This window comes from Branchiostoma lanceolatum, chromosome 5 (assembly GCF_035083965.1).
Source record: "Branchiostoma lanceolatum isolate klBraLanc5 chromosome 5, klBraLanc5.hap2, whole genome shotgun sequence".
NCBI lineage: Eukaryota > Metazoa > Chordata > Leptocardii > Amphioxiformes > Branchiostomatidae > Branchiostoma > Branchiostoma lanceolatum.
The window spans coordinates 17819208-17846624 of NC_089726.1; the positions used below are offsets into that span (position 1 = coordinate 17819208).

At 41.0% G+C, this 27417-nt stretch overlaps 3 protein-coding genes across 5 annotated transcripts in view; 2 read left to right on the forward strand and 1 right to left on the reverse strand.

Annotated features, from left to right (window-relative positions):
- The first annotated feature begins 213 nt into the window (after positions 1–213).
- Positions 214–3661, forward strand: LOC136435894 (uncharacterized). The gene is made up of 5 exons (XM_066429605.1): positions 214–323; positions 1527–1668; positions 2117–2258; positions 2585–3495; positions 3623–3661. The coding sequence occupies exons 2-5, from the start codon at positions 1552–1554 to the stop codon at positions 3659–3661; spliced, it is 1209 nt and encodes a 402-aa protein (XP_066285702.1). The 5' UTR covers positions 214–323; positions 1527–1551.
- LOC136435520 (tudor domain-containing 6-like) lies at positions 3643–16774 on the forward strand. The gene is made up of 14 exons (XM_066429098.1): positions 3643–4796; positions 5328–5509; positions 6217–6368; positions 6914–7169; positions 7534–9139; positions 9722–9867; positions 10489–10617; positions 11408–11509; positions 12068–12226; positions 12778–12838; positions 13268–13415; positions 14116–14282; positions 15050–15106; positions 15645–16774. Exons 1-14 carry the CDS (start codon positions 3739–3741, stop codon positions 15814–15816), a joined length of 4395 nt encoding a protein of 1464 aa, XP_066285195.1. The 5' UTR covers positions 3643–3738; the 3' UTR covers positions 15817–16774.
- A 2848-nt stretch (positions 16775–19622) lies between these two features.
- LOC136435521 (uncharacterized) overlaps positions 19623–27417 on the reverse strand; it is a 35845-nt gene continuing 28050 nt past the window's right edge. For 2 of the 3 annotated variants that reach the window (XM_066429100.1, XM_066429099.1), the window contains 3 exons: positions 23640–24077; positions 22348–22451; positions 19623–21031 (listed from right to left, as the gene is read on the reverse strand). In XM_066429100.1, the coding sequence (XP_066285197.1) occupies positions 20630–21031; positions 22348–22451; positions 23640–24077 (944 nt within the window). In that variant the 3' untranslated portion in view covers positions 19623–20629. The remainder of the gene's footprint in view (positions 21032–22347; positions 22452–23639; positions 24078–27417) is intronic. The other variant, XM_066429101.1, reaches the window with a different exon arrangement.

Genomic DNA, 27417 nt, shown 5'->3' on the forward strand with positions numbered 1-27417 from the left:
GTCGTAGGGAGTATGTGAAAAGTTAAAATTGGCGCAACAAGTCAAAAGATCTTACCCTATTTTCTTATCTTATTCAACCTTATAATTTCATCGTCTTGCATAAATCAATATTGACACAATTTCTGTGTTTACTTAGATTCTATTTTTTTTCCATCCCTCAAAAGTATCCCCGGTTTATCCCTAATGAGAAACCTTCGAATCCTGGTAGCTAAATGTGCTGCTTGATATGTAAATTTTGCGGAGTTTGGAAAAATGGCGGATTTTCTGGAACGCCAGAAAGAAAGTTTTGCTTCTTTCTGCTCCGCATTTTCCAGGTAGTGCAGGTAAGTACACAGATTGAGTGTTTACATACATGGTGTCTACACTGTTTTTGTACGATGCAGATGGTAAAAAAGATGTAACGTTAACGTTATCGGTCAAAGTAGCTTGAAAGGATGTCGTTGTTGTCACTTTTGTCACCTACCCCCTTCCGATCTATGCTTGAGCACGTGTGTCTGTTTGTCTCGTAAATTTATGTTACAAACATGCCAAACGTTTAAAACAGACACAACAAGAAAACTATCGGCAAATTGCTTTGATAATTCTGAAGGAAATAGCATTAAAAGTTGACGTTTCGGTGAAAAGAAGCAGTATTCAAATTTTTAGTATCACGTTACCACTTAGAAATATCTGCCCACCCAGTTGCATTGTTTACATTATGCCAGTTTAAAATTTATGGCGCGTAGACTAAACTTGTAAATAAGTTGTATCCTTTTTCAATTTTATGTGCATGAACAGCATAATTAAGACTTTTTAAAATTCTGTGTTGCAGCTTATTCTTACAAAAAATCGTTTTTATTCAGCACTGTATGTGGATGAAAACAAACATGGCTTGCTTTAGCTGTGGAGACTGTTGCAGAGCTTACTTTTACTTGCTGTCTTTTATGCAAGTGCAAGCGGGGTACAGTCGTGGCGCTATGCATTGGACGAAGTCAAATATAGGCGCATAAAGACAGCGAGTAAAAGAAAGCCTTGCAACAGTCGCTACTACACGGCTAAGCTTGCTTCTGCATGATAAGACAATTATCAATTACAAATCCATCCAAAGTTGGGGACCTATGAATATGTGTGTGTGTCTGTGTGTGTGTCAGTGTGTTTGCCTCTACTCTAAAAGTGTGGGAGGGTCGCTCACTGACTTCCTGCTCCTCTGACACACACCAACACAAACAAGCAGACATCCGTGAATAATTTCATCAGGTTGGTGAATGACTGAATAGCAAGGTTCTTTTATTCACAACCAAGTATTTTACAAGAGCCGACGTTTCGAAAACAAAGACTCATATATACATGTAGTCATACACTTGGTGTAGACTAAACTCGAGAAGTGATTTATCACTGACTTCCTGCCACTCTTCTGACACACACCAATACAAACAAGCAGACACAGCGAGAAACGAAGACTCATACACTTGGTGTAGACTAAACTAGAGAAGTGACTTATCTGCTGACATTGTGCTTCATTGTTGCCCTATTGTTCCTTTTGATAGGTCCGTTTCTCACTCGATACCAGCCATGGCTATGTCAAGAGGCCATCTTGCTGCAGGGAAGCAACGACTGAAAGACAAGCTGAAAACAATTGACGAGTTAAAAACCCGTATTTTGCAGTATGTGACCAACCTTACTGAACAGGTAATATTGGTGATTCTGTTTAACCTTCTTCCTGCTGCCCAACTCTGTAACCAATAGGAAATTGGATGCCAAATGGCTACTTCAGAGTGCTAAAGGTTAACAGATCTTGTTGAATAAGCTAGTTCAGAGTTGCTACTACATATGTGCAGTGTCAAAGGTGAAGGCCCCCGCGACGGAAACAGTGCTCGCCTCCACATTGTCTCGATTTGCATAACAACGCCCAGACGGGTCTTGTTTCCGTCGCGGGGGCCTTCACCTTTGACACTGCACATGCGTAGTAGCAACTCCGAACTAGCTTATTCCTGTATTCATACTATCATAGATGAACAGTTAGTATGCCTGCCTTAGGTCTTTTGTACTAGTCTGGATTTTTGTACCAATGGTACATTTTACTTGGCATGGGCTAATAGATTTAACTGCATCATGAATGTACTGTTTGTTGTTTTAGCCCACAGAGGCAGCTCTGCAGTTGCTAGAAGAGACAGACAGGGGGCGTTTCTTCGGGAAGTTCTCTTCAGTCAGTGAGGATCTGGAAAAGTGCCTGGACACACTGTTTCTGCTCTGTGTGTCCCTCAACAATGATGAAGGAGGTAAACAAGATGTACATGCCAGTGTGGCTAATCTGAAGCATCTGCATGGTATCCAAGCCCCAATCTGTTGACCTTATCCTTCCTCTGTAAAAGGGATATGGCCAATGGACTGGAGCTGAAATACGGATGGAAACCAGGCTGATTCGACCATCTACATTGCGGGGGAAATTCTGCCCTTAGATTGATAACAAAGACAAGAAAAAAATAGTCATGAAGTTTTTGCTTGTAAATCCATTATGACTCAAATGGTTTCTTTCCAAATATACCACAAGAGATGAAGTTTGTGATTTCTGTCAAAGAAGTGTTTTTTTCTCAATTTTTTTCAGAAGGGTGTGACTACCCTGTTTCAGAAATGTCAAGCAGTGAGTCATCAGAGTCCAGCAATAGAGCAAACCAGCAGCCACGCTTACCTGACAAGACAGAAGTTTCATCTGGCACTGTCTCTGGAGACACTGGTAATAAAAGACACAAAATAGAGCTCAAGGAAATGGCTTGTGAGGATGAATCTGGGTTCTCGTCTATTCAGATAGACTCAGAGTCAGACACTCTTCAAGAACACACCTGCAAGAAAGATGAGTCAGTCACCAGTTCCAGTTCTTCGCATCAGTCCTTTCAGAGCTCACCCGATCAACCTGGTAGTATGCCTGAAGATTGCACTGTGACAGAGCAACAGGAGACAGAAATGGAAGTGGAAAGAAAAGACAAAGACAAAAAAGTTGAGGCATCATCTGGAAATGGTGGCGATGTAGATAGTGAGGGACTGAAAAGACTTGATGATATGCAGCCATACAACATGTTGGGCAAAGAAGCAGTAGCACCAGAAGAAAGACAAGATGATAGTATGGTTTGGCGCAACGGTAATGAAGAGGGAACAAATGTCCCTGCGGAGTCTCTTGCACCTGTGCAGAACTATAGTCAGGACGCTGACTGCAAGTCTTTCGCTAAGGAACCACAAAATTATCATCATCGTGCCTTTGGCTCTGCTCCAGATGCTGAGAAGAAAACACGTACTACTGTTATGAAAAGACTGTGGTTTAGCGGAGAAGAGGTTCCAATGCCAAGTGACTCCGAGTCCGAACTATCGTCAATCTCAACATCACAGCCAAACATGAACATAACACACAGCAGTGAGGACTACTCGACAAAGGACGGAGATTCACCTCAGAAGGAAACCCCTTGGTTAACCATGAAACAAGGTACAGAACTGGAAGGAGATGATGATTTTGAAAAGCAGCCAGTAGTCTGTACTTACAGAAGAAGACCTGAAGAGGAAGAGGCTTCTGAAGGTCATAATCAAGGTCAACTGCTTGCACACACTCTTGACCGTCCTGTAAAGAAAGACTTTGATAAGGTACATGTTACAGGAGAGGCTAGAGCTGGTTGTGGCGAGACAGCTGAGTTAGTGTGTACTACCACCAGTGCGAATGAAGTTGTTGGTACGGTCTCTGTGGCATCTTCAACTGAGGACTTGGAGGAAGTGATGACCAGTCAGCGCTGTTTGACGTCTCCTGTCCTGATTCCAGCTTCGTCCTGCAAGACAGAGGAAAAGTCATGTCAGCCTAAGTTATATGCTGAAGAAAACAGTTTGTCGCATGTTCACAGTCAGCAGGGTAGTCTGTCGTCAGTTCCAACTGCTCCACTATGCCATTCCAGTCCTGTTCAGGCCAACTCACCCTTACTGGGTCCTACATCAGTATCAACTGAAGCTTTTTCTCTAGGTTATGAAAACCAAACAAAAGTAGAGCCACGTGACACTGATCCCAAGAGAGAAAAAGAAAACATACCACCACCATTGCAATCCCTTAGCAATACTGAAGAAAACTCCATCAAGACAAAGTCATCTTCGGACAACACAAGTGAGCAGGACTACTGTGTCTCGGCGGATCATACTCAGGAAAGCAACTCTAGTATTCCAAGTCCACCCCTGTGCCAGTCAAGTCCAGTGCAAACCCCTCGTGTTCAGCAGCTGCCGTCAGTAGGTGCTGAAAGACTGTTCCCTAGTGATGAGAACTGCCTGGAGTCATACCTACATCAGAGGAGTAAGGAAGGGGATCGGAACTTGTCTACGTCATCCGTAAGTACACAAGATACCGCAGCAGTTGGCAGTGTTCCTTCACACCAGTCCGGATATCCAGTACAGGCAAATCTGCCACAGCAACCTCTTCCAGCGACACCTGTATTTTCTTCCAGTCAGAACAACAGTGGTCAGGCCGGCATGCACCAATGTCCACAGGTGCAAGAACCACAGGTGAGAGGACTACAAATAGAAATACCACAGGTGCAGAGACCACAATCGCAGAAACCACAGGCACAAGGACCACAGGTTCAAGACCTACAGGTGCAAGGACCACAAATAGAAACATCACAGGTGCAGGGACAACAAGCGCAAGGACCACAGGTGCAAGGACCACAGGTGCCATCCCTGACTTTCTCTAATGGTGATTCCCTAGACGTGGTGGTGTCAGACATCGTCAACCCCTCCCACTTCTGGATCCAGCCTGCAGGCAATCAACTGAATCTCCTAACAGAACAACTCAGGTGAAACGTCCTACCACTAATGTTCCTAACATATCCCGTTTGGGGTAAGAGTTTACTTCTTGAGTAAGATATTTTGCTGTTGGCTGGAATGGGCAGAAAAAATAAGAGGATGTGTCTTTATTTCAAGTGTCAAATGTAAGATGTAAGTCTACATGTACTTGCTACCATCTTTCTGCAATCTGTATTAACTGAATATTTCTTTTGCCATTTGAAAGAACCAATATGATAGCCTGGGTGCCATCCTCTTTAGTTTCCCAGGAGCCTCCCATACTCATTCCTTCAAAATGTTGGTTAGCGGAGAGTATAAGAGTCATAGAAAACTAACTAGGATGGTACCCAGGCTACCAATGTAAGGAAAGACTATGGATTGTTATCTATTGCCTTGATTTTCGAAAAGACTTACACTGCAAACAATGTAGAGTGAGAAAATTTAAGAATTTGCACGGTACCTACAATGTCAGACTCGCACAATACAATGGTTCTTTATGGCTCGTTCCTAAATCTGAATTTGTTACGTATTCCTTCTTCCAGCCTGTTTTACGAGAAGTCCACGTTGCCACCAGGTCTGCCCTACACACCTGCCGTGGGAATGTTCTGTGCCGCCTGTTTCACACAGGACAACACCTGGTACCGGGGTCGCATCACAGCTGTGCATAATGTGGAGGGGACAGCCATAGCTGAGCTCCAGTCACCTTCTTCATCACAGACAAGAGGTGGGTTTAGATTTAGACTTTAAGGCACAGTCTCAGGTCCAACATTTTTTGTCATACAATTTTTTTTTAATATTATTTTTACGTCGCTTTTTGACAGACAAGGACAATGTGGAACTGCACCCAAGTTTTTCATATTTTATCTTAACAGTGCCACGGTCACAGAACAATACACCCATTTTTACACCTGGGTGGAGTGAGGAAAGTCGTGTAAAGTGCCTTTCCCAATGGCACAACATCGGTGGTGTCGGGGAATCGAACCCGGGCCGCTTGTTTCTGAGCCAAACACTCTGCCGTTACGCCACACGACTCATACAATTTTCAGCAAATTTTTCTGTCACAAGACAATTTAGTATAAGACATCCACAACTTTCCTCAATTTGCTGTTGTAAATCTATCCCATGCCCTATGTGTATGTGATGGGGCCTTCAGCAAGATTATTGTATCACAAGTTATGTGAAGATATTTTATGTAGGCACGATTTCAATTATATATCTTATAGTTATATGTTCCAATGTAATTAGTTTTATCTTACTTACATAAACTACTGTTTATATTTTTTGTTTCAATGCATGGTTGATGATCTTCTTTTCTATGTATTCATAATTTGCCGATTTCAAATTTGTAACTGTGGTTTTCTTGAGCCAAGCTGCCAAGGAAAAGGTTTTGTGTCACTCAACAAATTGTGCATTGTTACATGTTGTGTACAGGTCCTGACATGTTCAAGGCACCACAGATAGATGTTGATATCCTGTATGTGGACTATGGAAACCGTGAACGTCTCTCCATGTCAAGGGTAAAGAAACTGCATGAGCAGTTTACACATCTACCCTGCCAGGCTCTGTGTTGTGGACTAGCAAAGGTAATATTTCTCTTCTCAAGCCTATAAAGAAAAATATAAATGAGATTAACTGAGCCTGTATTGTGATAAATTAGTATTTTACAAGTTCAGGATAATTCTCAACAAAATACTTCTGTAAATGCATGGTTTTGATTTGGACAAAATGGAGTGTTCGCAGTGGTTTTAATTAATTTAATTTCGCGTTTGAAACAATAGTAGCTCTACAGTCACACAGTGGAACGGCTTTTCGCGGTGGTTTGAACTTTGCAGTAATTCGTTCACCGCGAAAACCGCTAAAATAAAACCACTGCAAAGATTTCTGCATTTACAGTATTCTCATCTCATTGCATAGAGTATCATCATCCAAGTCCCAGCTGTTCTTACTATCTGCATGTCCAGGGAAAAAGAAGTCTTACATTTAATCACTGGGATTCGAAAACTGTTACATGTTTATGTACTTCAATGCCATTGTGTAATTTGTGTTTTTAAAGTAGTGGCCATGCCATGATTGTTTGATGAAGCTCTGTATACTAAGATTAGAATCATTGTCTTACTCCCTTCACCAGGTTACGCCCCTTCACAGCAGTGGCTTTTGGACATCCCAACAAGCTGTATGGTTTGCCAAGCAAGTCCTCGGCAAGAAGCTCCAAGCTGTGATTGACCTTGACCCTTCCCGACATTCCACAGAAGTGGAGCTCTTCTACACCAAACCCAGAGTTCAAGATACTCAGGGTCAAGGGTCAGCAAAGGTCAGCATATCTGAGTTGATGTTGTCTGAGAAGATGGCAGCGAAGAGGATGCCTGTGCACAGTGTTGTTGGAGGTAGGAACTTGTTGAAATGATATTGAAAAATGTTCAAAAAAAGGTTACATGTTTACATTTGCATCTTAAGTGAATGAAAAATGGAAAGATATAATGAATGACTCAGTAGATAAAACCTTAGACAACACCATAGTGTGTCCTTAAAACTAAAGAGAGATTCTTTTTTATTTGAACTTTACCGTGATATTGATGTAGCAGAAATTTTGAGCATAGAAGCTCAATCATCTAGGATGATTTGGAACTAATTGAACTTTAAAAAAAGAGCACAATATTTTTCATTGCATTTTCTGATGGTCACGTTGAGACACATATACCTTTCCCCTGTTTTCTATTGACTGTTCCTAAAATTATTTTTACATAGCAGATATGTCCAAGGAAGTTGTTCAGAGTGGAAAATTCAGTGACCAGACTCCAAGATCTCCCACAGTGGCCAGACCATCTCAACAGAGGATCCTGAACCATGACAAGATGCTGCAAGACCAGGCACAGGTGCAGCGGCTCCTCCAGCAGCAGCAGCAGGAACTGCAGCTGAGAAGGCAGAGGAGTTGCCAGACCGTAAGCACCAGTAATGCCAGAGACAAGACAAAGCCAGAACCACAGAGGAATGATGTCGACAATGCAGAAAGGTGTGTTACGCAGAACTCTACAAAACCGGCCACAGACAAATCAGCACCATCTGAGGAAAAGCCTAAGAAAAAGGAAAAGGCGGGCAGCAATACTCCAACAGCAACCAGTGATAACACAGAGGGTATGGTGGCAAAGGAAATGGGCATCAAGGATGGAAAAACTGCCAAAGCACAAAGCTTACCAACAAAAGACTGGAAACACGAAACAGCTGACTCCAGCATTGATGAGTATCTGGACAGTTTGGGCACGGCTCCCCATCAAACGGAGGATGGACGGCGTGTCACATCCAGTGACAAGGAACACTCCTCGGAAGCTGAAAGGGGTAAAGGATCAGACAACCCTGTAAAAGAGAAGGGAGCCATTAAAGTTAACAGTTCAGAACGTGGGTCAGAAACAAAGAGATGTGAGAGCAGTTGTCCAAAGTCAAGAGATATCATCAGCCCCCAGTGGAAGAGTCAAATCAAAAACCTAAGTGGATCTGGAAATGTGAGAAAGCCAAGGAAGAGAGGTGGTGTAGGTAGAGGTAGAGGCAAAAGGATATCCTTGTCCTCAGGGTCCACAACAAGCGAGGAAGACGATCGTAATTGGTGGCGTGATGACAAAGTACAAAAACAGAAGTGTCCCGATGAGAAGAAGATGATGGGTGTCACTGAATGGAAAGAAGGAAAGCAAGACAAAGATAAAGAGGGTTGTTTCGAGGATGCTGATGCTACTGATGAAGGTGACAGCAACCAATTGAAAAAGCCGGTGGTAAATTTGAACGATGACAGCTCATTCCTGCTGATGACGTCATATATTGTGGATCCCTCCGAGTTCTACGTACACCCGGTGACTCCTGATGCAACTAAGATTGACCACCTCATGAAAGAGCTGAACAAGTTTTACCAAGAGAAGGCGGACATGCTGAGAAACATTACGTTCGAGCCATGCGTCAGCGACATCTGCTGTGCACGGTTCAGTAAAGACAAGACCTGGTATCGGGCCCAGATCTGCACCGTAACCTACAAGAGGACTGAATCAGCTAGTGGACCACCAAGCAAGAAAGAGCCGAGGAACTCAGAACGAGAAGGATTGGATTGCTGCGAAGTACAGGTCTTCTATGTCGATTACGGTAACTTTGAGACGCTGCCTGTTTCCGAGGTGCTTCCCTTGATGCCAGAGTTTACAGAAATGCCTGCTCATGCGGTGAAGTGCAGCCTCTATGGTATCGTGCCTGTTGCAGAGCCGGGGGAAGAAAGGGGACTGAAGCCTGCCTGGAGTAGGGAGGCTGCTAAGGCTTTTGCTGACATCACTCCCTTTGATAAGGCACTTGTGGGATATGTGAAACAGCCCAAGCCTGTAAGGTTTGTTGAGATGGTGTTTTATTTTGCTTCACGTCTGTTTGTCCATTATAACTAGGTGAGGACCACTTTTTTTTTTAATTACGACACATCTGAAGGTTATTGTTATCATTTTTTTAACTTCTAGAGTTATAGCTTAAATCAGTGTCATAAGTCAAATATGAGTGCTGTACATAACACTAACAGGTGATGTATAGGAAAGTAGTCTGCTATTCCCGAAATTCTAGAAGAATCGTTCATTAATTCATTCATTGACATATTATGATGTACATGTACAAAGTATCCTGCAGTAGTATTGCAAGACAGAATTTGTGTAAATGTCATTTCACAGTATTCAGCACATTATGACACAGCCATTGGGACTGATAAAATGTGGTCTAGGTAGATAGGTTGTCACTTTAGACAAAATAAATGCTTCTTTCAATGGGGGAAAATTGTCTAAGGGTCCACGAAAAGTGGTCACATTGGCTAGATGGTCTTTTTGGAGAGGAGGTCACTTATGGATGTACTAAAAGAGTGACTTTCCTTATGTTCTGAGTGATAGTCCTACACTTTTTGGATGAGTTGTCACTTCTTTTTGTACAGTGAGGTCCAGTCACTCCTTCAGCTTGTACTGGTGGACACCACAGGTTCTGTGGATAAGTGTCTCAACGATGAACTTGTCAGCTGTGGAGTTGCAGAGATGTGTGTCCCTGATGCCCCAACACCGACCAAGCCATCCACAACCAAAGGTAAATACATCTTGTATGTACCCTCTGTTTGCACATGACGTAAAGCCACCATGCTGGTTGGTCAAACTTGGTAGAGTCAGACCTGTACATTTGCATGTGCAGATATCAAAACTATGTCACTGTAATTGCACGATACATAATAATAGTACTTGGCTTGAAAACAAATTGAAGATTCTTCATATACTTTGAAAAGGTAATAAGTTCAAGTTCTTGATTCACTTACATTTCTGCAATCTGACATGATTTTAGACTCATTTGCACATGTTAAAACAAACAGTTTTTGGGTATAGCTAGATAATAGTATCAAGTGAGATATCAAATGCTGTCTTCATATTTGAAGCTTTAAAAAAATATGAATACATTCAAGAGCCAATCAATGACTGTAAAATGTAAGACAATTAAGACCCAGGACGGAAATTTCCCTGTAGGGTAAGAAAATATTAAACCCTGTCCGTCCCAATAATCTAAACTTTATGACTTGAAATTGATGAAAATGCATTTTTAAGCTTAAAATGACAGATTAAACGACATTTGATCCTGAAAATGAGTGGGACGGAAAAAATTTTGCTGGAGTTGGACATAGCCCTGATATTGATACATTGTATTGCTGATTTTCTGCAGGTACTACACCTATGACTGATGACATGAACAGCCTCGATGCCTGGGACCCGCGGGCAAGTGACTTCCTGTCAGAGAGGAACAGCTACTCTGTAGATGTGGACAATGCAGAGGTGGCCACTGTGGGCTACAGTAAGTTTGATCAGTCTGTGTTCTTTTTCATCATCATCAGCCCTCTTCAAGAGGTGCAGCAAGCAAAGTTTACTCTCCAGAACTGCTTGTCGTTAGTTGCAGAGAGAAGTTCATGTCCTTCTAAATTAGTTTCAGTTTCTTAAGTGTTGTGATTGGTCGACCAATCCTTCTCTTTGTGTCTGGGTTCCAGCTGGTTCTCTACTCGCTCATTCTCATGTAAATGTACACATTTTGTAACTTCCGTTACCGTTTGAAGTTAGACGTTCCTGACATTAAGATATGCCACATATAAGGTGCCAAACTGTCGTTTTTATGACAACTTAAAACTTTTCTGGCTTTTAAAAACGACAGTTTGGCACCTCATATGTGGCATATCTGTCAGAAACGTCTTACTTCAAATAGTAACGGAAGTTACAAAATGTGTACATTCAAATAAGAATGAGCATACTACGTACCATGTGTACCGCGAGACTCAGCCGGCAACATTTTACTACTGTCTTTCTATAACAAATTTTGTCTTCTCTTTTTTTGTGTGTTGATGTGTGTGGATTTTAGTACTAGAGCATACCAACTTTGTGCACCCTTAGATTCATGTGTGTAGATAACTATCATACATGTAGATATACAAAAGTTTTAGGCCTTGAGTAAGCCTGTGTTACACCATCTATCGCTCTCAGGCTACTATAGGGGGCGGTCATTTAGCTAGGCTGCTAGGAGCATAATTTAGTCAGCCTAGGCTTTGAGTGTGCTTCTCTCTTGGAATAAACGCCCCTTTATTTTTTTTCCACAGAGTCTCAGGAGATCCCAGTGTGTAAGTTCTTCCGGCCAGGGTCTCAGTGTTGGAAAGGAGACAACTGTTCCTACCTGCACCTACAAGATCGGGATGTTAAAGGTACAAAAACTCGTAGATATGTACTATATGTTGTCCTTTGGTTTGAAGTTATATTGGTTTATTTAGCACAGACATTGTGACATCTGTGTGGCATAGTGGCAGAGCATCTGGCTTTGAACCAATGAGACCCAGGTTCAATCCTGGGGTGTACCCAGACATGTCCGGACATGTACCCAGACGTTGTGCCCTTGGGAAAGGCACTTAACACATATTTCCCATGTCCTAAGCCCTACAGTAGGGTTTGGGTTGGCGTAAGGAAGGGCATCCAGCCGTAAAAACTCTTGCTACCAAAAAAAAAAGACTTGCACTTGATGACCACTTGATGCACGGGCTCCCCCATCCGTGTGCAAGCACGTCCAACCCCCATGTGATGGGGAATAAGAGACGTTAAATTGGATAGAGAGAGAGAGATAGGGAGAGAGAGACAGGAGTATTTTGGATGCCCTCTCAGCTTAGAGTACCATCCCATCCATGAATTATTCCCAAGAACTGCATTCTTCCCTTCCAGGCAATTTTGCTAGCTACAAAGTCTTGAAAAATGTCATTTGTACCTTCCAGTCACAGAGAAAAGGACAGTTATGTGCTCCAACCACATGGTCGACCTGCCGCCAGTACACACCCTGGTCGCTGTAGAGGTGACGTCTGTCTTCAACCCCGGACACTTCTTTGTACAGTTTACATATGGAGGAGTGCCACATGATGAACTCCTAGACATGGGTACATTCTGTTCTGTTCTGTTTCTCGTACAGTCAAACCTGTACAAGTGACCACCTCTACATAAGGACTACCTTGCAAATGTGACTTTTGGGTGGTCCCTTATGTAATTTTTGCCATTCACTAAAGTATCCTCTCTATAGTGACCACCTGTCCACATAGACCAGATTTTATTGATCCCTGTGTGGTCTTCTTGGGCAGTTTTGACTGTACGTGTGTATCAAGAACTACTGGTAACCAGATTTGCAAAAACCATATTTGGATACCTTTTACACATCATTTGGACAATAGCATATATAGGTTGTATGTTTTCTGTAATTGTACCTGTGATTTTAGTATCTGTTTAAGACCATATGCAATATGCATGTAATAATCTACAGGATGATAAAATGGTAAAGATAAAAAGTATACACAAGAAATATTTCATACCACAAAGGGCATGATTTATATGAAATGTAAAGCATGACAATGTAACAAGCTTCCAATAAGGACATTAAATGTTTTTGTGTTTTTTGGGTGGTACTAATTATAAAAAGCTTTTCGTCTCTTTTCAGCTGCAGATGGTATTGATGTTGACAAAACCAACCCCCTGGATGAGCTGAGCAAGGAGATAAAGTGAGTTATTTTTTCTTATAATTACATGTTTTTGGTTTATGCTGGAAAATGACCTACTGATGTGGAATGTTGATGAGGGTGCCAAGAAACAAGCCAGGAAGGCTTCTGGAAGGGACCTTTATGAAAAAGATAAAAGCGTTGGCATTCAGAGGTTGAAAAATATGCAAACAAGTTGTTCATGAAATTAAAACAGGAAATTACAACAAAATTTCACAACCCTCTGCTTACAATTGTTTTCTGGCAAGTCTTCAATGAATGCTATATCAGTTGTAATTGACAAGATATCTCCTCCTACATGGAGAATATCTTTAAGTTTCTGGCAGTTTCTTTAAAATGTGCATGGTGTCATGCTGTATTGATCGGTGCATGTACTTAAAGTCAATTTTCCATTATAACGTTGCAATGATAACAATGTTTCCAACCTTACAGTGACCACTACTCCAAGAAGGTGTACAGTGATAGGGAGGTTGGCATAGATCTGGCACTTGGAGAGATTGTCATCGCAAAGTACAGCCAGGACAATCAGTTCTACCGAGCAAGGATTACTGGTGTGGACACGGAAACCCAAGAAGTATGGGTGAGTACTATATTGATCACTCTGCAAGATAGGAATTTGATTAGAGCTTTTGTTACCGTATTAGAGTTGCTGACATTTTGTCCTTTTAAAAACATGCCATATATACTATAAGAAGAAATAAACTGTTCTCCAACTTTTTGAAAATTGTCCTGTATGTACATTTTGTAATTGTTGCAATACCTAGATGTTTCTTTGTTCTAGTTCACCATGACAAAGTTGCTTTGTATTGTCCATTTACATGTACATGTACTTTATGCATTATGGAATTCTGGTGATTCAGTGAAAACTGTACAGGTTTTGATTCAGTTTCTTGTCTTCTAGAAGCTGATTTGTTTTCGGTAGTCTTATTAGGTGTGGGTAACACAATTGTCAATAAGAGTATGGAATTGTCAATAAGAGTATTGGAAATATTAAAGTTTATTGTTTCAGAAAATGACAGACTTTCTTTGAAACATTTGACTGTACATGTAATAAGGTGCAGTAATGCTGGCATGTAGTTAGTGGCTGAGGAGATAGGGGGCATCATTGCATAATGTACATTAGAGACCATAGGTTACTTAGTACAACTAATACTGTCAATGACCTGATGTGCTTGCCTGAAAACGCAAGCATAGGTACAGCTTCTTTTCACAATAAGTCAATCAAAAAGCGTCATATTTCACCTCAATGTATCTTGACTGCTTTACTTTACCAATTTCAGGTGTTCTACGTTGATTACGGCAACAAGGAGAGGGTGAGAGAGTCGGACATCCATCAGATTGAAGCCAGGTTCTGCCAGTTGCCCTTCCAAGCTGTGGAATGCTACCTGGCCAACATAGAACCCCTCCCCACAGACCAGGGCAAGCCAAGGTGGTCCAAAGCAGCCAGGTGGGGCGATAGACATAGGGTGTTTGCAATTTTGTGACTATAACATAAGAAGTGTCCGCCAAGCTAGATGGTTAAACCTGGAAGATGCCAGGCAAAGTTGCGTATAAATTATGACACTGTCCTTGGTGATGATGAGTGTTCATGAACTGACATACCTGTCCTTGGTATTGATCAGTGTACATGAATAAACAGACCTGTCCTTGGTGCTGATCAGTGTCCAGAAACAAACAGACCTGTCCTTGGTGCTGCTGATCAGTGTTCAGAAACAAACAGACCTGTCCTCGATGCTGATCAGTGCTCATTAATAGACCTGTCCTTGGTGCTGATCAGTGCTCATTAACAGACCTGTCCCTGGTGCTGATCAGTGTTCAGAAACAAACAGACCTCTCCTTGTCATGTATCATAAACAGACCTGTCCTTGGTGCTGATCAGTGTTCATTAACAACTAGACCTGTCCTTGGTGCTTACAAGTGTTCAGAAACAAACAGACCTGTCCTTGGTGCTGATCAGTGTTCATTAACAACTAGACCTGTCCTTGGTGCTTACAAGTGTTCAGAAACAAACAGACTTGTCCTTTGTGCTGATCAGTGGTTACAAACAGACAAACAGACCTGTCCTTGGTGCTGAATGCCATCCTTTTACATACATATAAGATATTGTATAGTACCGTTACCTAGCAGATTGTTATGATGTTCTTTAACACTTAGGTCTAACATATCTTGAACATTATTTCTTGAAAAATATTCATTGTTATCTCCATGTTACAGGGACGTCTTTATTGACCTAACTGGAGGTAAAGTCCTGATAGCTCATGTTCTCTCCAGGTGAGTCAACAATATTGTAAATCAATTACATGTACTGTGATTCTTGTTTCTTTCACTGTAACTTTATGTTAACTCTTTTCACGGTCACCTCTGTACCATCATCACCGTGAAAAACCTGTTGTAATCATTTGTGATTCCTTCACACATCCATTCTTTAAATCACTTGCCGCCACCTAGAAGTTAAAGTTCAGTGAAACACCATTTTCTTTTCGACATGGAATTTTGCTGCCGTGAAGATAACATGAATTACAGTACATGTCCAAAAGTACATAAACAGTATTATAACATTTAAGAAAAAAAAGTAATACAGAGTACACTCATATACATGTAGTTTCAGACATATGTAATCTAGCAATGGAATATACATGGTTGACTATTTCTGAGTTCTTTATTTTTTTCTAAAATTTCTTTTTATGAAAGGGAGGATGCAATCTTAGTGAAATGCTTTGTGTGTAACCTTTGAATGAACTCCACCTGTATTGAGTATTTGTAATACGTAGATATTCCAGTAGCTAACCAACGTTCAAACATTCCACAGAGGCTGGAATGACACCCTGTATGTGGCACTGTTCGACACCAGCACCGAAGCAGACACCAGGATTGACTACACCCTGGTGAAGGCAGGGCTCGCTCGCAGAGTCAACATCTACAACGAGCAGTCTGTACAAGAAAGAATGATGAGACACAGGGAGGGCCTAGCACCCGGTTAGATTAGCACCACCGGTCATGACTGACAGTTTGTTTTGTGCACGTACGCACTCTTGTTTTCTAACACACCTTATGATATGTAAGGTTTTGAAGATTTTCTATTTTGTTCGATGACTTTTTATGAGATACTGGCTGACACAATGGTAACTTGCTGTGCATTTGGGCCATTATGTTTAGCCATTGTAGTATGCTTGGATCATGAGTGCTCTATTGTGTTGGAAACTACGCACATATAAGTACATATACAGTGGGAGTTGATGATACAGCATCCCATGTAGAGTACTGTTGGTGACTAGTTGAGTTGGTGCATGTCCTCTGACTTTGCAACAATTTTCTGAAATCACTGAGGTCTAGAAAAATTATGGTTATGATTTCTGTCAGCTTGTTTCAAGAAGAGCCTGTTCTGATGCGGCGAATTGTGGATTTACTCAAAACCAAAGTCAGTTAACAGGATGATCAGTAGCTACATGCCAAATGACAGCTCATGATCAAGAATTATGCCAAGTGACAAAATTTGAAGGATAAAACCAATGGTACCTGAATGCCTCTAGATGAAGAGATCTTGTATCACAGTTTGAAAAAATCTTCCCTTTTCGGTATGCTAGGCAAACATGGTAATCATTGATTAACTTGCTTATCATGTTTTATACCAGACATTTTCTGTTTATCAAGAAGTAGCTACCCTGTGTATAGTTACCCTGTGTATATTTTCTGTTGGACTTAGCAACGGTTGTTGTTTGCTAAAGGTCAGCTTGCAGGATAAGAGGCAGCACTTGAAGCTGAATACTTCATTTACTTCATATTTTGTGAGTTTTTAGCAGAACTGTAGGTTTAGACAGTTTTAGCCCTCACTTTGTTATTGTTTTATTTTGTTTGGTAACTAGTAACCTCAAAAGTTTGAAGTAGACACTTAGACGTGTTGTTTTAATTTGGTAACCAAAGAGAAGTTAGTTTTGTGAATGCTGGTTATGTCCCGGCAAGATCATGTTCCAAACCTTGCAACCACCAACAACATTTATTTTTTTTATTATCCTCAAAATCAGACAAGTAAAGTGTAAGAAATTAAAGACTGTTGGTGAAAAAAAAGTGATTACAACAAAACAGTGCAGTTCCTTGATTATGAACAACAAAAGGTAAGTCAGATTAGTTTGTTAAACTTGAGCAGTCATGAAGCAAATGGAAAAAGAGCAATTGGTCTGGTGAATATTTATCTTTCTTTTAAACATTTGACCGTACATACTAAGGTGCAGTAATGCTACATGTAGTTAGTGCCTGAGGAGATAGGGGGCATCATTGCATCATGTACATTAGAGACTATAGGGTACTTTGTACCATCAGAAGCCAGAAAAGCTGTTCTGTTTGAAACATTCAGGAGGAGGCATTGAGAAATTTCTGTGAAACTACCGGTAGTTCTTGGGAGATTAGACTTAAGAAATTGTATCATCTATGCAGGAATATGGTAGTTAAATTGAAAAGGGGGATGGATATGAATACATGTGAATGGTTATATACAAACCTCAATACCTAGTTATGAAGGGTATTACTGTTGGCTAGTTCTTTAATATGATAACTAGCAGCCAACATATGCATATGTGGCAATGCAAGTGTGTAACGCTGAAGGGCGGTTATACTGGTTAATGAAATCACAGTAATGCACCCTCCCAAGATTTTTAACAGCATTGCCCCTATCCATTGTTTCCATTCCCAGGGTACCATTTGTTAAGGCCATGTGAAGACAAGAAAAGTCTAACATACAACTTTACTGTCTTGTCATTAATTAGCACACTTGCCTAAAGATGTAACAATCATGATTCTTGTACTGGCTACATGTACCTAATAAGATACATACATGTACCAGAAAACTGCCAAGAAAGGCCAAGTTATTGTTATGTTGTACATCATATGTTTTGTACCCTCTATAAAGATACTTATGCTTTCAACACTTTCAAAGATTAGAGCCAGTTTTGTATGTTTTGTTGTTATGGTTAACATATATTTTATCATAGTACGAAAAAAACATTTCCCATCACTGAGACTGAGTCTTATATTTGGAAATATTAAAGTTTATTGTTTCAGAAAATGACAGTACAATGAATATCAATCTTTCTTTGAAACATTTGACTGTACATATAATAAGGTGCAGTAATGCTGGCATGTAGTTAGTGCCTGAGGAGATAGGGGGCATCATTGCATCGTGTACATCAGTGACCATAGGTTACTTACATACAATGTAGTACAACTAAAGTCAAACCATACTATACTGACTATAATGTGACCTATTAGCATAATGCTCCAGAGTGTTGTTGTATAAAGCTTTCTCTTTTTTGTCATCTCCAAAAGCAGAGTGAGGCACATTTGAGAACTCTTTAATTCCCATAGTAGATATCTAAATTTCCACCTACTTAAAGAAAATACTGGTTTGTCACCAGCATTAGATTTATGTGAATTCAGAAATTCAAAATTTCAATATACACTATACTACTCTGATCTCCTAATGATACAATTCTAACCACACTAAACAACAAAGACCGATGATCATTTCTGTTACTCTACACTACACAGGGACATGCATATGATCCTCAACTCTGTACTAGTATTTGTACTTTTCAGTAGAACCTGCTTTTGGGGGTAAACTAGGCAATTTGACATTAGCCTCCCACCCACATGTAAATCTGTATTTTTCTTGCATACCTGAAATGTCTACACTGCACGAATCCCCTCACCACACACACACACTCAAACACACACACACAGTCAAACACACACACACACCTGAATGTTGATTTCTCTTGCCTAAGGCCACAAAAGTTTCATTTGTTGGTTCTTTGTAAAATACTCAGAATGTCATTGGACCTAGTGCATTATCCCGCTTTGCACATGGATATTGTAATCAACTCAATACCTACCGACTAACATAATGGTTTCCTTATAACTAGTATCAGTACATTTCTAAAAGTCAAATTAGCAATGTTATTATTACTATGCCTGCAGCACAAATAAAGATCAGAATAATCTGGTGCACAGAAAGGAAAAGTTGATAAATCGGAGGACAAGCTGTTGAAAAGTAACAAAAACTAACTTAACACTTCTATTTACAAATAAGTTGGTCTTTGCTCATCAATGACCCTCAAGAATGCAGTTCTATTTGAAAACACATCAACGTTTTTGGTTTTGAAATTATCCATGGATACATTTCTTTAAAATGCCTTCATACAACAATTCTGCCTCTGATATTGATAATACCAACTTGGCAAGATAAAGATCAATTTTTGTTACAATTTGTTACAAAGATGAACAAAGGAATATTTGCAAAACATTTAAAGGAGATGACATCTGTCTTCTTACAAGTACACTTGTATAAGTTCCTATCAAGCAATATCCATCTCCAACTGATAACAAAAAAAAGAGTCATCTATTTAAGGGCCTTTTCTATAACCCACCCTCCTAAAAGCAGGCACCCGATTCGTTGGCTTGCACGCGTAGGGGCCCTGCTCTTTAGCCCCGGTAGACACGGTTCTGGCGACGTCGCCACCACAACAACTTTCAGCCAATCGGAGGGTTTGCTAAACCTCATCTAGAGCAAAAGCGCAAAGGACGCTAGGAAGCTATCAACCAATCAGATTATGTCTCACATCGTCACTTTAGGTTTAGAACATATTAACCGCCAAATTGTGCCAAATAAGGATAGCTCATTAATTATTCATTAACAACTTTCAGTAACGTCGCCAGAACCGGGGCTAAAGAGCAGGGCCCCTACGCGAGCGAGCCAACGAATCGAGCGATAGGTGTCCTGCTTTTAGGAGGGTGCTGTAACCAAGCATCCATAGCTACAAAAAAATTGGAATGACAAAGTATATCTGAGAAATGTTGCTAGTCCCTAATAGTCATTCATTTGCATTAAGAGGATCAAGTAGTTGATATTTTCATTTTATGAGGGGCACTAAAATTCTATTGTCAGCTACAAAGTGTAATTTTTTGCTTGCACCACACATCTATTCAAGCAATGGTGGTCTTTTTTACAAAAATACATTCAAAGTCCTTTGCTTTGTACCTCCAACCCCAAAGAATTAATGCTGACTTTTGCTATGTAAGACTTGGTACATGTATAATGTTAACTCTATACCAAAAAGCTTTTCAGCTGTGGTTTATAATCATTTGTTAAAACTGTAGGTGGATTGCCTCACGGTTAAGATTCTGGAATATCTAACAGTGTTATTATCAAGAAATGTGGAAGCAATATCTTGTACTAACAAGAAACAATTTGGCTTGGCACTTTGTCTATTCTTACTCTTAACAATTCTGTATAATCTACCAGCTTCCAATTTACGTGAAAGATCTCATTATTGTTTTTTGTAGGAATGAAAAGTTTCCACGCAGTAGAGTACTGCAAAGTACAGCTAAGATATGGAAAAGTTTGGTTTGCAAAAACTTTTTCGAGAATCTTTGGTGTATTGACAGTCGTATGGCTGAACTGAAACATTTTTACCCTTGATATCCTGTATATTCTCACTGGGATGACCAGTAGGCAAGAGTAACAAAGTATCTTTGCAGACAGTCATCCAAAACCCATTGCCTGTCTCTGCTACATTGATGACGTGTTATTCTGAAGTAAGACACCTTCTATGTGTAACATCTTGATACTATTTCCCAGGCAGAAAAATGCACAAAATGTCATGTTGAACAAAATTACTTGTATTTTGAGTTGAAAATCATGACTTTTTCTTTGATAATGATGGCACTATCATTCACGTGTAATAGGCATGATGGGTGCTCTATGTTTCTCTTTACCACTCACATAGCTAATTGAAGAATTGGTCACAAATGTGTGTCTTCCTCCTCTGTGTTTTCTGCAATTCTTCCATTTGGGGGAGGGGGCGCCGATGGCTTGACAGTCCACGCCTCATCCGCCTTTGCTTTACCGTTGGGTTCTGGCATCTCGTCGTCGGTGAACGTCGCTCCGGGATTGTCGAGCGCCTGGTAGCTATCGAGACGAAGTCCGTCGTCGGCGATCACTTTCTCGTGGTCGCGCAGCTTCCCCTTCTTTTTGCGGACGCAAAGGTACAGCACCCCCAGGAGGATGATGACAACACAGACACAGGCGATCACGATCAGGGCGATGAAGAGAGAGAAGTACTCCCCAAATATAGAAGTCTGCCTCGTGGGTAGTGCTGGGCGGGGTGCAGTAAGGCCTGGGGAGACTTCCACTATCTCTATCTCCTGGGAGGAGGAAAGACATACATGTAGGTGCGGCGTAAATCAAATTCTTGTAACTTGTAAAGGCTAATACAATGTATCATACTTGTATACATAACATGTAGGGGTGTGCCTGTGGTGTAGTGGTCTGCGCCTTCTGCCTCTCACCGCATCTGGTTCAAATTACTTGGACCAGAAGGACTGGGGTTCAAGCCCCAGGTAGGACACCTCTGGACAAGAGGCGCATTGAGTCATACCAAAGACTATATAAAAATGGTACATACTTCTGAAACAGTATGGAAGTTAAACACACTTCACTGCCAGTGGACTAGCCCCCTGCTACAGTGATTGCACCACAGCATGGCCCAGGGCTATGAAACGGAGATGGGCACCGCCCTATACATCAATAATGGTGTGGGAGGATTTTAACTAATACATAACATGTATATGCGACCATTGGACACTTTGCAAAACTCGTAACAGTTCATTGAAACTGTGCACAAGTCATTGCATAATCTGCTACCAGAGTACCTAAGCTCCTTTAGCAGAACGTCTGAGTCTCACACTTACACAACACGTCACAGTTCAAATCTTACCTTACGTCTGCCAAAGGTTAAATTGGAATCGGGGAAACGGACATTTGCATACAGGGGGGCAGAAAATTGGAATACATTACCAGTATATGTCAAAAACACTTCATCCACACAATCTTTCAAAACTCTGTGCAAAAGAATTGTGTGACCTCTGACCTTCAATCCTTACGACCTGGCACGATATGGACTATGAGTACGGATATGATTTTGTTATGACGCACAAATGTTATGTATATATCAGTGTATTGTTTATATGTTTGTATATGTGTATCTAGGGCCTCCCTGAAAATCAGTGCGAAGCCACTGAGGGTGCTACCCTAGTAAAAGAATACAGAAATAAATAAATAAATTGAAGCTTTTACACTTGGAAGACAACATCCAAGGTAAGTTTGAACTGTCATTCTGTAATAGTTTTCCAGATTACTAGTATGCCCCCATGACAAAAACATGCTTGACACAGTGATTAAAAAAAAGGACGATATGTACATGTAACATCAATTCAAACAGTGACAGACTAAAAATTCTTTAAATCAGCTCCCAAGGTTTTGTGTTAAAATTGAACTGCTTTCAACTCTCTCCTACCATATATGGCTTAGATAACCCCTTTTAACATGTTTGATCACCCTCCCAAGCCTTATATAGATGTACCAACTCTAACATGTTGAGAAGTTTAACCAGCATCGTTCTGTATTGTTTGAAGCAGAACTAAGCACAGAGAGGGTTAAAGGTCAAGCTGTTTACACTTACCCTATCTTCATCCTCATACTGGTTCTTCATTTGATTCAGAGCAGCCTCTAGGTCAACTTTCGACACCGTGGGTTGGTCAGCATCCCTCTTCTCTACTTTGTTATCTGAACAATGCAAAACATGGGTGAGTTTAGCATATTGTATTGCAACAGTAATTCAACAATGACAATATGTACATGTAGGTCTTGTCAAGTTCCCAAACTACAGCCTGTTTGTTTACTTGTTTGATTGTTTGTTTTTTCGTTTATTTGTTTATTTGTTTGCTGTGGAAAGAAAAATCTTGTGACAAAAATTGTGCATATAAACTTGAAGGTCAGACACATTATTGTAGCGTTTTATGACCCCATACAAGAAAGCAGGCATAGAAAGGATCAGCCAACACTTTTGAAGAAATTACTGACTTTTATTGAATTTCCCAGATGTGTTCTTGTAAACTCTCATTGTGATGTTTCTATAAGATGTTTTATTGTTCTTTAATAATAGATGATGTCAGGCTTCAGTGTCAAGTCAAGTCTGGGCACATTTTCCAAGAAACCAACTAGGTTAATATACATTGTACCAGTGCATGTGAATTCAAGAAGTTTGCTATGTAAGCACAAAACTTGCCGCAGTGTGCTCAGGATGAGAATGACTGCTGAGGAAGGCAGATACAGTTAAATTAGGTAACTAGCTATAGTCTTTTGTACATGTACATGTGTGGCAGTTTCCAACTGGAAACTAAGCAGCCCCAGTGCACTATTGTCTCCAGCAATGGGCAGTGTTATGCTTCGGTCCCATTTTAAATCTGGGGCCCAGCCGGGCTGCTTGTGAAAACGAAAAATTAAAAAAAGCAAAATTAAAAATCAAAACAATACCTATGGTTAGGCCACACCAATTTAATTTCTTGGTTAACCGAATTTTAAAAAAATGCTAGATTGGAAAATCAGGGTCGGGCGCATGTTTTCACCCCAGCCTTCTGTTTTAATGATGTCCAAAAAAATTACCAAAAAAATCCGTTAACCAAGAAATTAAATTGGTGTGGCCTTAGGAGCAATCTTTTTACGTTTTGTGTCTTTTGTTGTCTTTTGTATCATATTTTTCGTTCCCACAAGCTGACCGGCTGGGCCTCGGATTGGAAATGGGACCGCAGCATAAAGCATGTTAGTTGGCTGTTGGATTGATCCACCCCAGGCATTTTTGTTTGAGCAACAAGGCTTAAGAGCGTGTTTACACGCAACAGGGTGACAGCAGGGTAGCAGAAAGCCTGTATGTGTGAAGCAACTCTCACGGTAAGAAAGGATACTCTCCCTCACCCAATGCATATCCCTTCAGATTTAGTTCTCTGAGCCATGGCTGGTATTCAATAGGGGTTTGAGTGACCACAAATCTCCAATATTGTGCTGTTTTCTGGAAACCACCAAACTCCTGGCGCTGGTGTGTAGCTACCTTTACATTAGTAATAGATATAACATCCTTCCAGTTGTACGGTCTCCCAACCCGTGACCTTTGCAACTTGAAGGCTGTAATGTCATGAACGATGTCTCCATAGTTATTTACTGCAACGCCTGTCAGAGTGTGAGGCCCTGTGAGGTCCAGTATGATGCTCCAGTTGTTGTAGTTATGGGTGGCTCCAGAAAGGTTCCAATAAGTCCCATTGTTGCTATCTAAGACTTTTGCAGCATTGTTTGTTCCGAAGGGCGTGCCACTAGTTGAATCTAAAATCCATGATGCATCCTGCATCAGCCAATCAGCTGGAGAAGAGGACATGATACGGTAGTATGAGTCCATCAGCAGGGCAGGCCAACAAATCACTTAGGGAAGGACAGTTCAGCGGGACGGATATGGGATATGCAGCTGCCAACACCCTCCTCAGCAGACCCGACTCGCTCAATACGTTACCTCCCGCATCGGCCCTGCTATTCTGGCCCTTGATTTCAGCTCCTGGCGACGTCACCACCAAACAGCTTTCAGCCAATCAGAGGATTGCCACATGCTCATCTTGTGAAAATCCGCAAAGCTCGCTCTTAAACTATGGGCTTATCAGGTTACGTCTGATATAGCTACATTGGGTTCAGAACAAAATAGCGGCTGTTTGTGCCAAATAAGGCTAGCTCATCAATTATTCATGAGCAGCTGTCAGTAACGTCACTAGGAGCCGAAATCAAGGGCCAGAGTTGCAGGGCCAATGCGGGAGGTAACATACCGAGCGAGTTGGGCCTGCTGGAAGAGGGTGGCTGCGAAGAGCTGCTGCAACACCAAGCAACAGACAAAAGACGGTAGGACACAGCAATTTCCCGCCTGGACGTCAGCAAAAGTGATGGTGATGATGATGACGAGTGGCTATGTGTGATTTGTGTGTGAGAAAGTGGTTGATGCAGGGTGACTTGGTTAATGGGAGGAAAAATTTGATTTAGGTAGCTGCAATGGAGTGTGAATTATGACAAAGCTACAATTACAGTAAATTGAAATTGTATGATCTTAATCCTTTTACATCATTAACCTGCTTGTGAAAAGGTGAGTTGCTACATGTAAGTCAAGCAACTGCACATTTCATTATGAAATACACAATTCATTTCACAAGAATGACTTTTGGTGTCATTGATCTAAGTACTGTAGTCATATGGCAGATTACACCAGTTGCGTCAATAGAAAATAACCAGAAACCAAAGACACTGAAATATAGCCATATCTTTGAAGGAGGTACAATTGTCTCTACATTTATATAACTAATTGCGAGCAAAATAAGGTAAGGCTGATCATGCATGAGTGTTTTAGCATAATGCATGTCTCTGTGGTAATAAAACCCCTCTACTTGGCCACATGGATCAAATTTTGTGGATCCCTGGGCCTAGTAGTTCGAACTTAGGGTCAGCCCCAGCTCGGACTTGTTGTAAGGGATTGCATTCATGATTTCAGATGGTGACGTAAAGCCAGTCTTACATTTACCAGGGCCTACATCCTTTTTTCTTCCTTTTGTGAGCCAACTTTTATCTGACCTTTATACTGACAAATGTATTCCTTATCTAGCCTCTACCAGGCTCCACCGATCGCTGGAAAAAATGGTAGAAATTGGCCAAATAGAGTGAATAGTACGCTACGGGGAGGAGGACAATAGGCGTGGGTTACCTATTGTCCCTCTCTCCGTAGCCGACTCCCTTAACATACTATTTACTCTATTTGGCCAATTTCTGCATGATACCTTTTCCATCGATCCACAGAGCCTGGTAGAGGCTATTCCTTATCACCACCAGATCAAATCTGTTGTCAGTCATCAGCCATACATCGGAAGTAAAATCAGTCAAGCTGATTGAAAAATGTTCATCCCAGCCCGTATCTGCAGTGACTGCATAAGTTTGACAGTGCCTTCGGGCATTTGTCACAACTGTGATTGACAGTGTGTAATCTCTGATGCTCTCTTTGCTATCTAGGTCACTGTATTGATTGAGGTTCATATGGAACACATTCATTCTGGTGATAAGCTTGTCTCCAACACTATGTATCATCATCACAAATGCTGTGACCATAGACAGGAAAAACTACTTACCAAAAATCATGACCATCCACCAGGCCCTTCTTGAGTTATTCCCTTTCAAAGTCTGAAGCAAAACCTGCTCCTGCAGTTCCAAACAAGCCGCTAGGGGGCCAAAACCTATACCACTTACTCTCTGTCCAAAGAGCTATCTACCACTCAAAAATCAGCACCATAGCATGTCCAGAACACGAGATATCAAAACAGGAAGTTCCGCTGTAGTACCATAACAAGCTGCTAGGGGACCCAAAATCTAATCATTTCCATGTCTCATCAAGACCTACCCACCTACCAAATATCAAGTATTATGCTGTTCTTTACACACACACACACACACACACACAAACGCTACCCTCTGCATAACCTTCTCGGCAAAGGTAACTAGACTAGAGTTCCCACAATTTGATCCTGATTATCTTTAGGGAGAGAGAGGTCATGATAAAAAATACATGACACTGTTTAGTCATCATGTTTCACCAAGAAAATCCATAAAATTGATCAAATTTAAACTTTGATATGTAGGTCAAGAAAAGGAGGATCATTTCTTCTTTCACATAAAGCTATGAATGTCTAAACAGTCAATGTATTATGAATGTGATTTATTTTGTACGATATGTCAATGCTCTCAGACATATATCCGGCAAACACTTCTCAAAATCTGTTACATTTGTACAAATCTGATTTTGAATTACAAACAACCAGGGGAGGATTGGCACAGACTCTAGGACAAGAAGAAATGTTTTCAATGTCACATTTCAAAACGTTCCCTTCAAAAACTTGGATATATTGATTTGTTCCCATTCTCTTTGTCTGATAATAATAGCATCAATTTGACCACAAAGATCAAAGGAAAGTACCTTTAAGGAGGGGACAAATCCTGAGACTTAACAGCACTTATGACTGTCTCCATAGACCACAGCACCGCCAAGATAACCCAGATAACTTCCCCTGGTGTTAAGCGGTGAGTGATGTTCTCCACATTGATTGGAAGGGGGATCTTGTATGTCTCCCTGTTATCTACTGTGTCTATAGCTCTCTGTTTCTGATTTGGTCAAACCTCTGGCTTAAGCCCTTGTCATACATTTAGGACATTCCCACCTCTTTCAAACCAGACTACTCCCAAACCAGAGCGTTCCCAAACTGATGCTACCAAACCAAGGACAGCGATGGGTTGGGAGTAGCCTGGACTCCATCCTATTCTAGCTCCAGTTGATTCCTTTGATCACATTCCATGCCCGTAGCCAGGGGGGGTTTGGAAGACCCCCCCCCCCCATAGGCTTGAAGGTCCACTTTCACAGGCTTGAAGGTCCACTTTTTAATGTTCAAGATTTGTTTTCAAGGCGGACTTATTTGTATCACCAGCAAGGCCACAGAGGCTAGAATCCCTGAAAAAACTGCTAACTTTGTCTCTGATTTTTCCTCTGAAACCCTTTCAAAAACACAGGAATTGGCCTTTCAGAAGAATTTAAAAAGACCCCCCCCCCCCCCAATCAAAATCCTGGCTACGGGCATGCCATTCAAGCAGAATATAACTTTTCCAAAATGTGTTGTAACCTGGCACT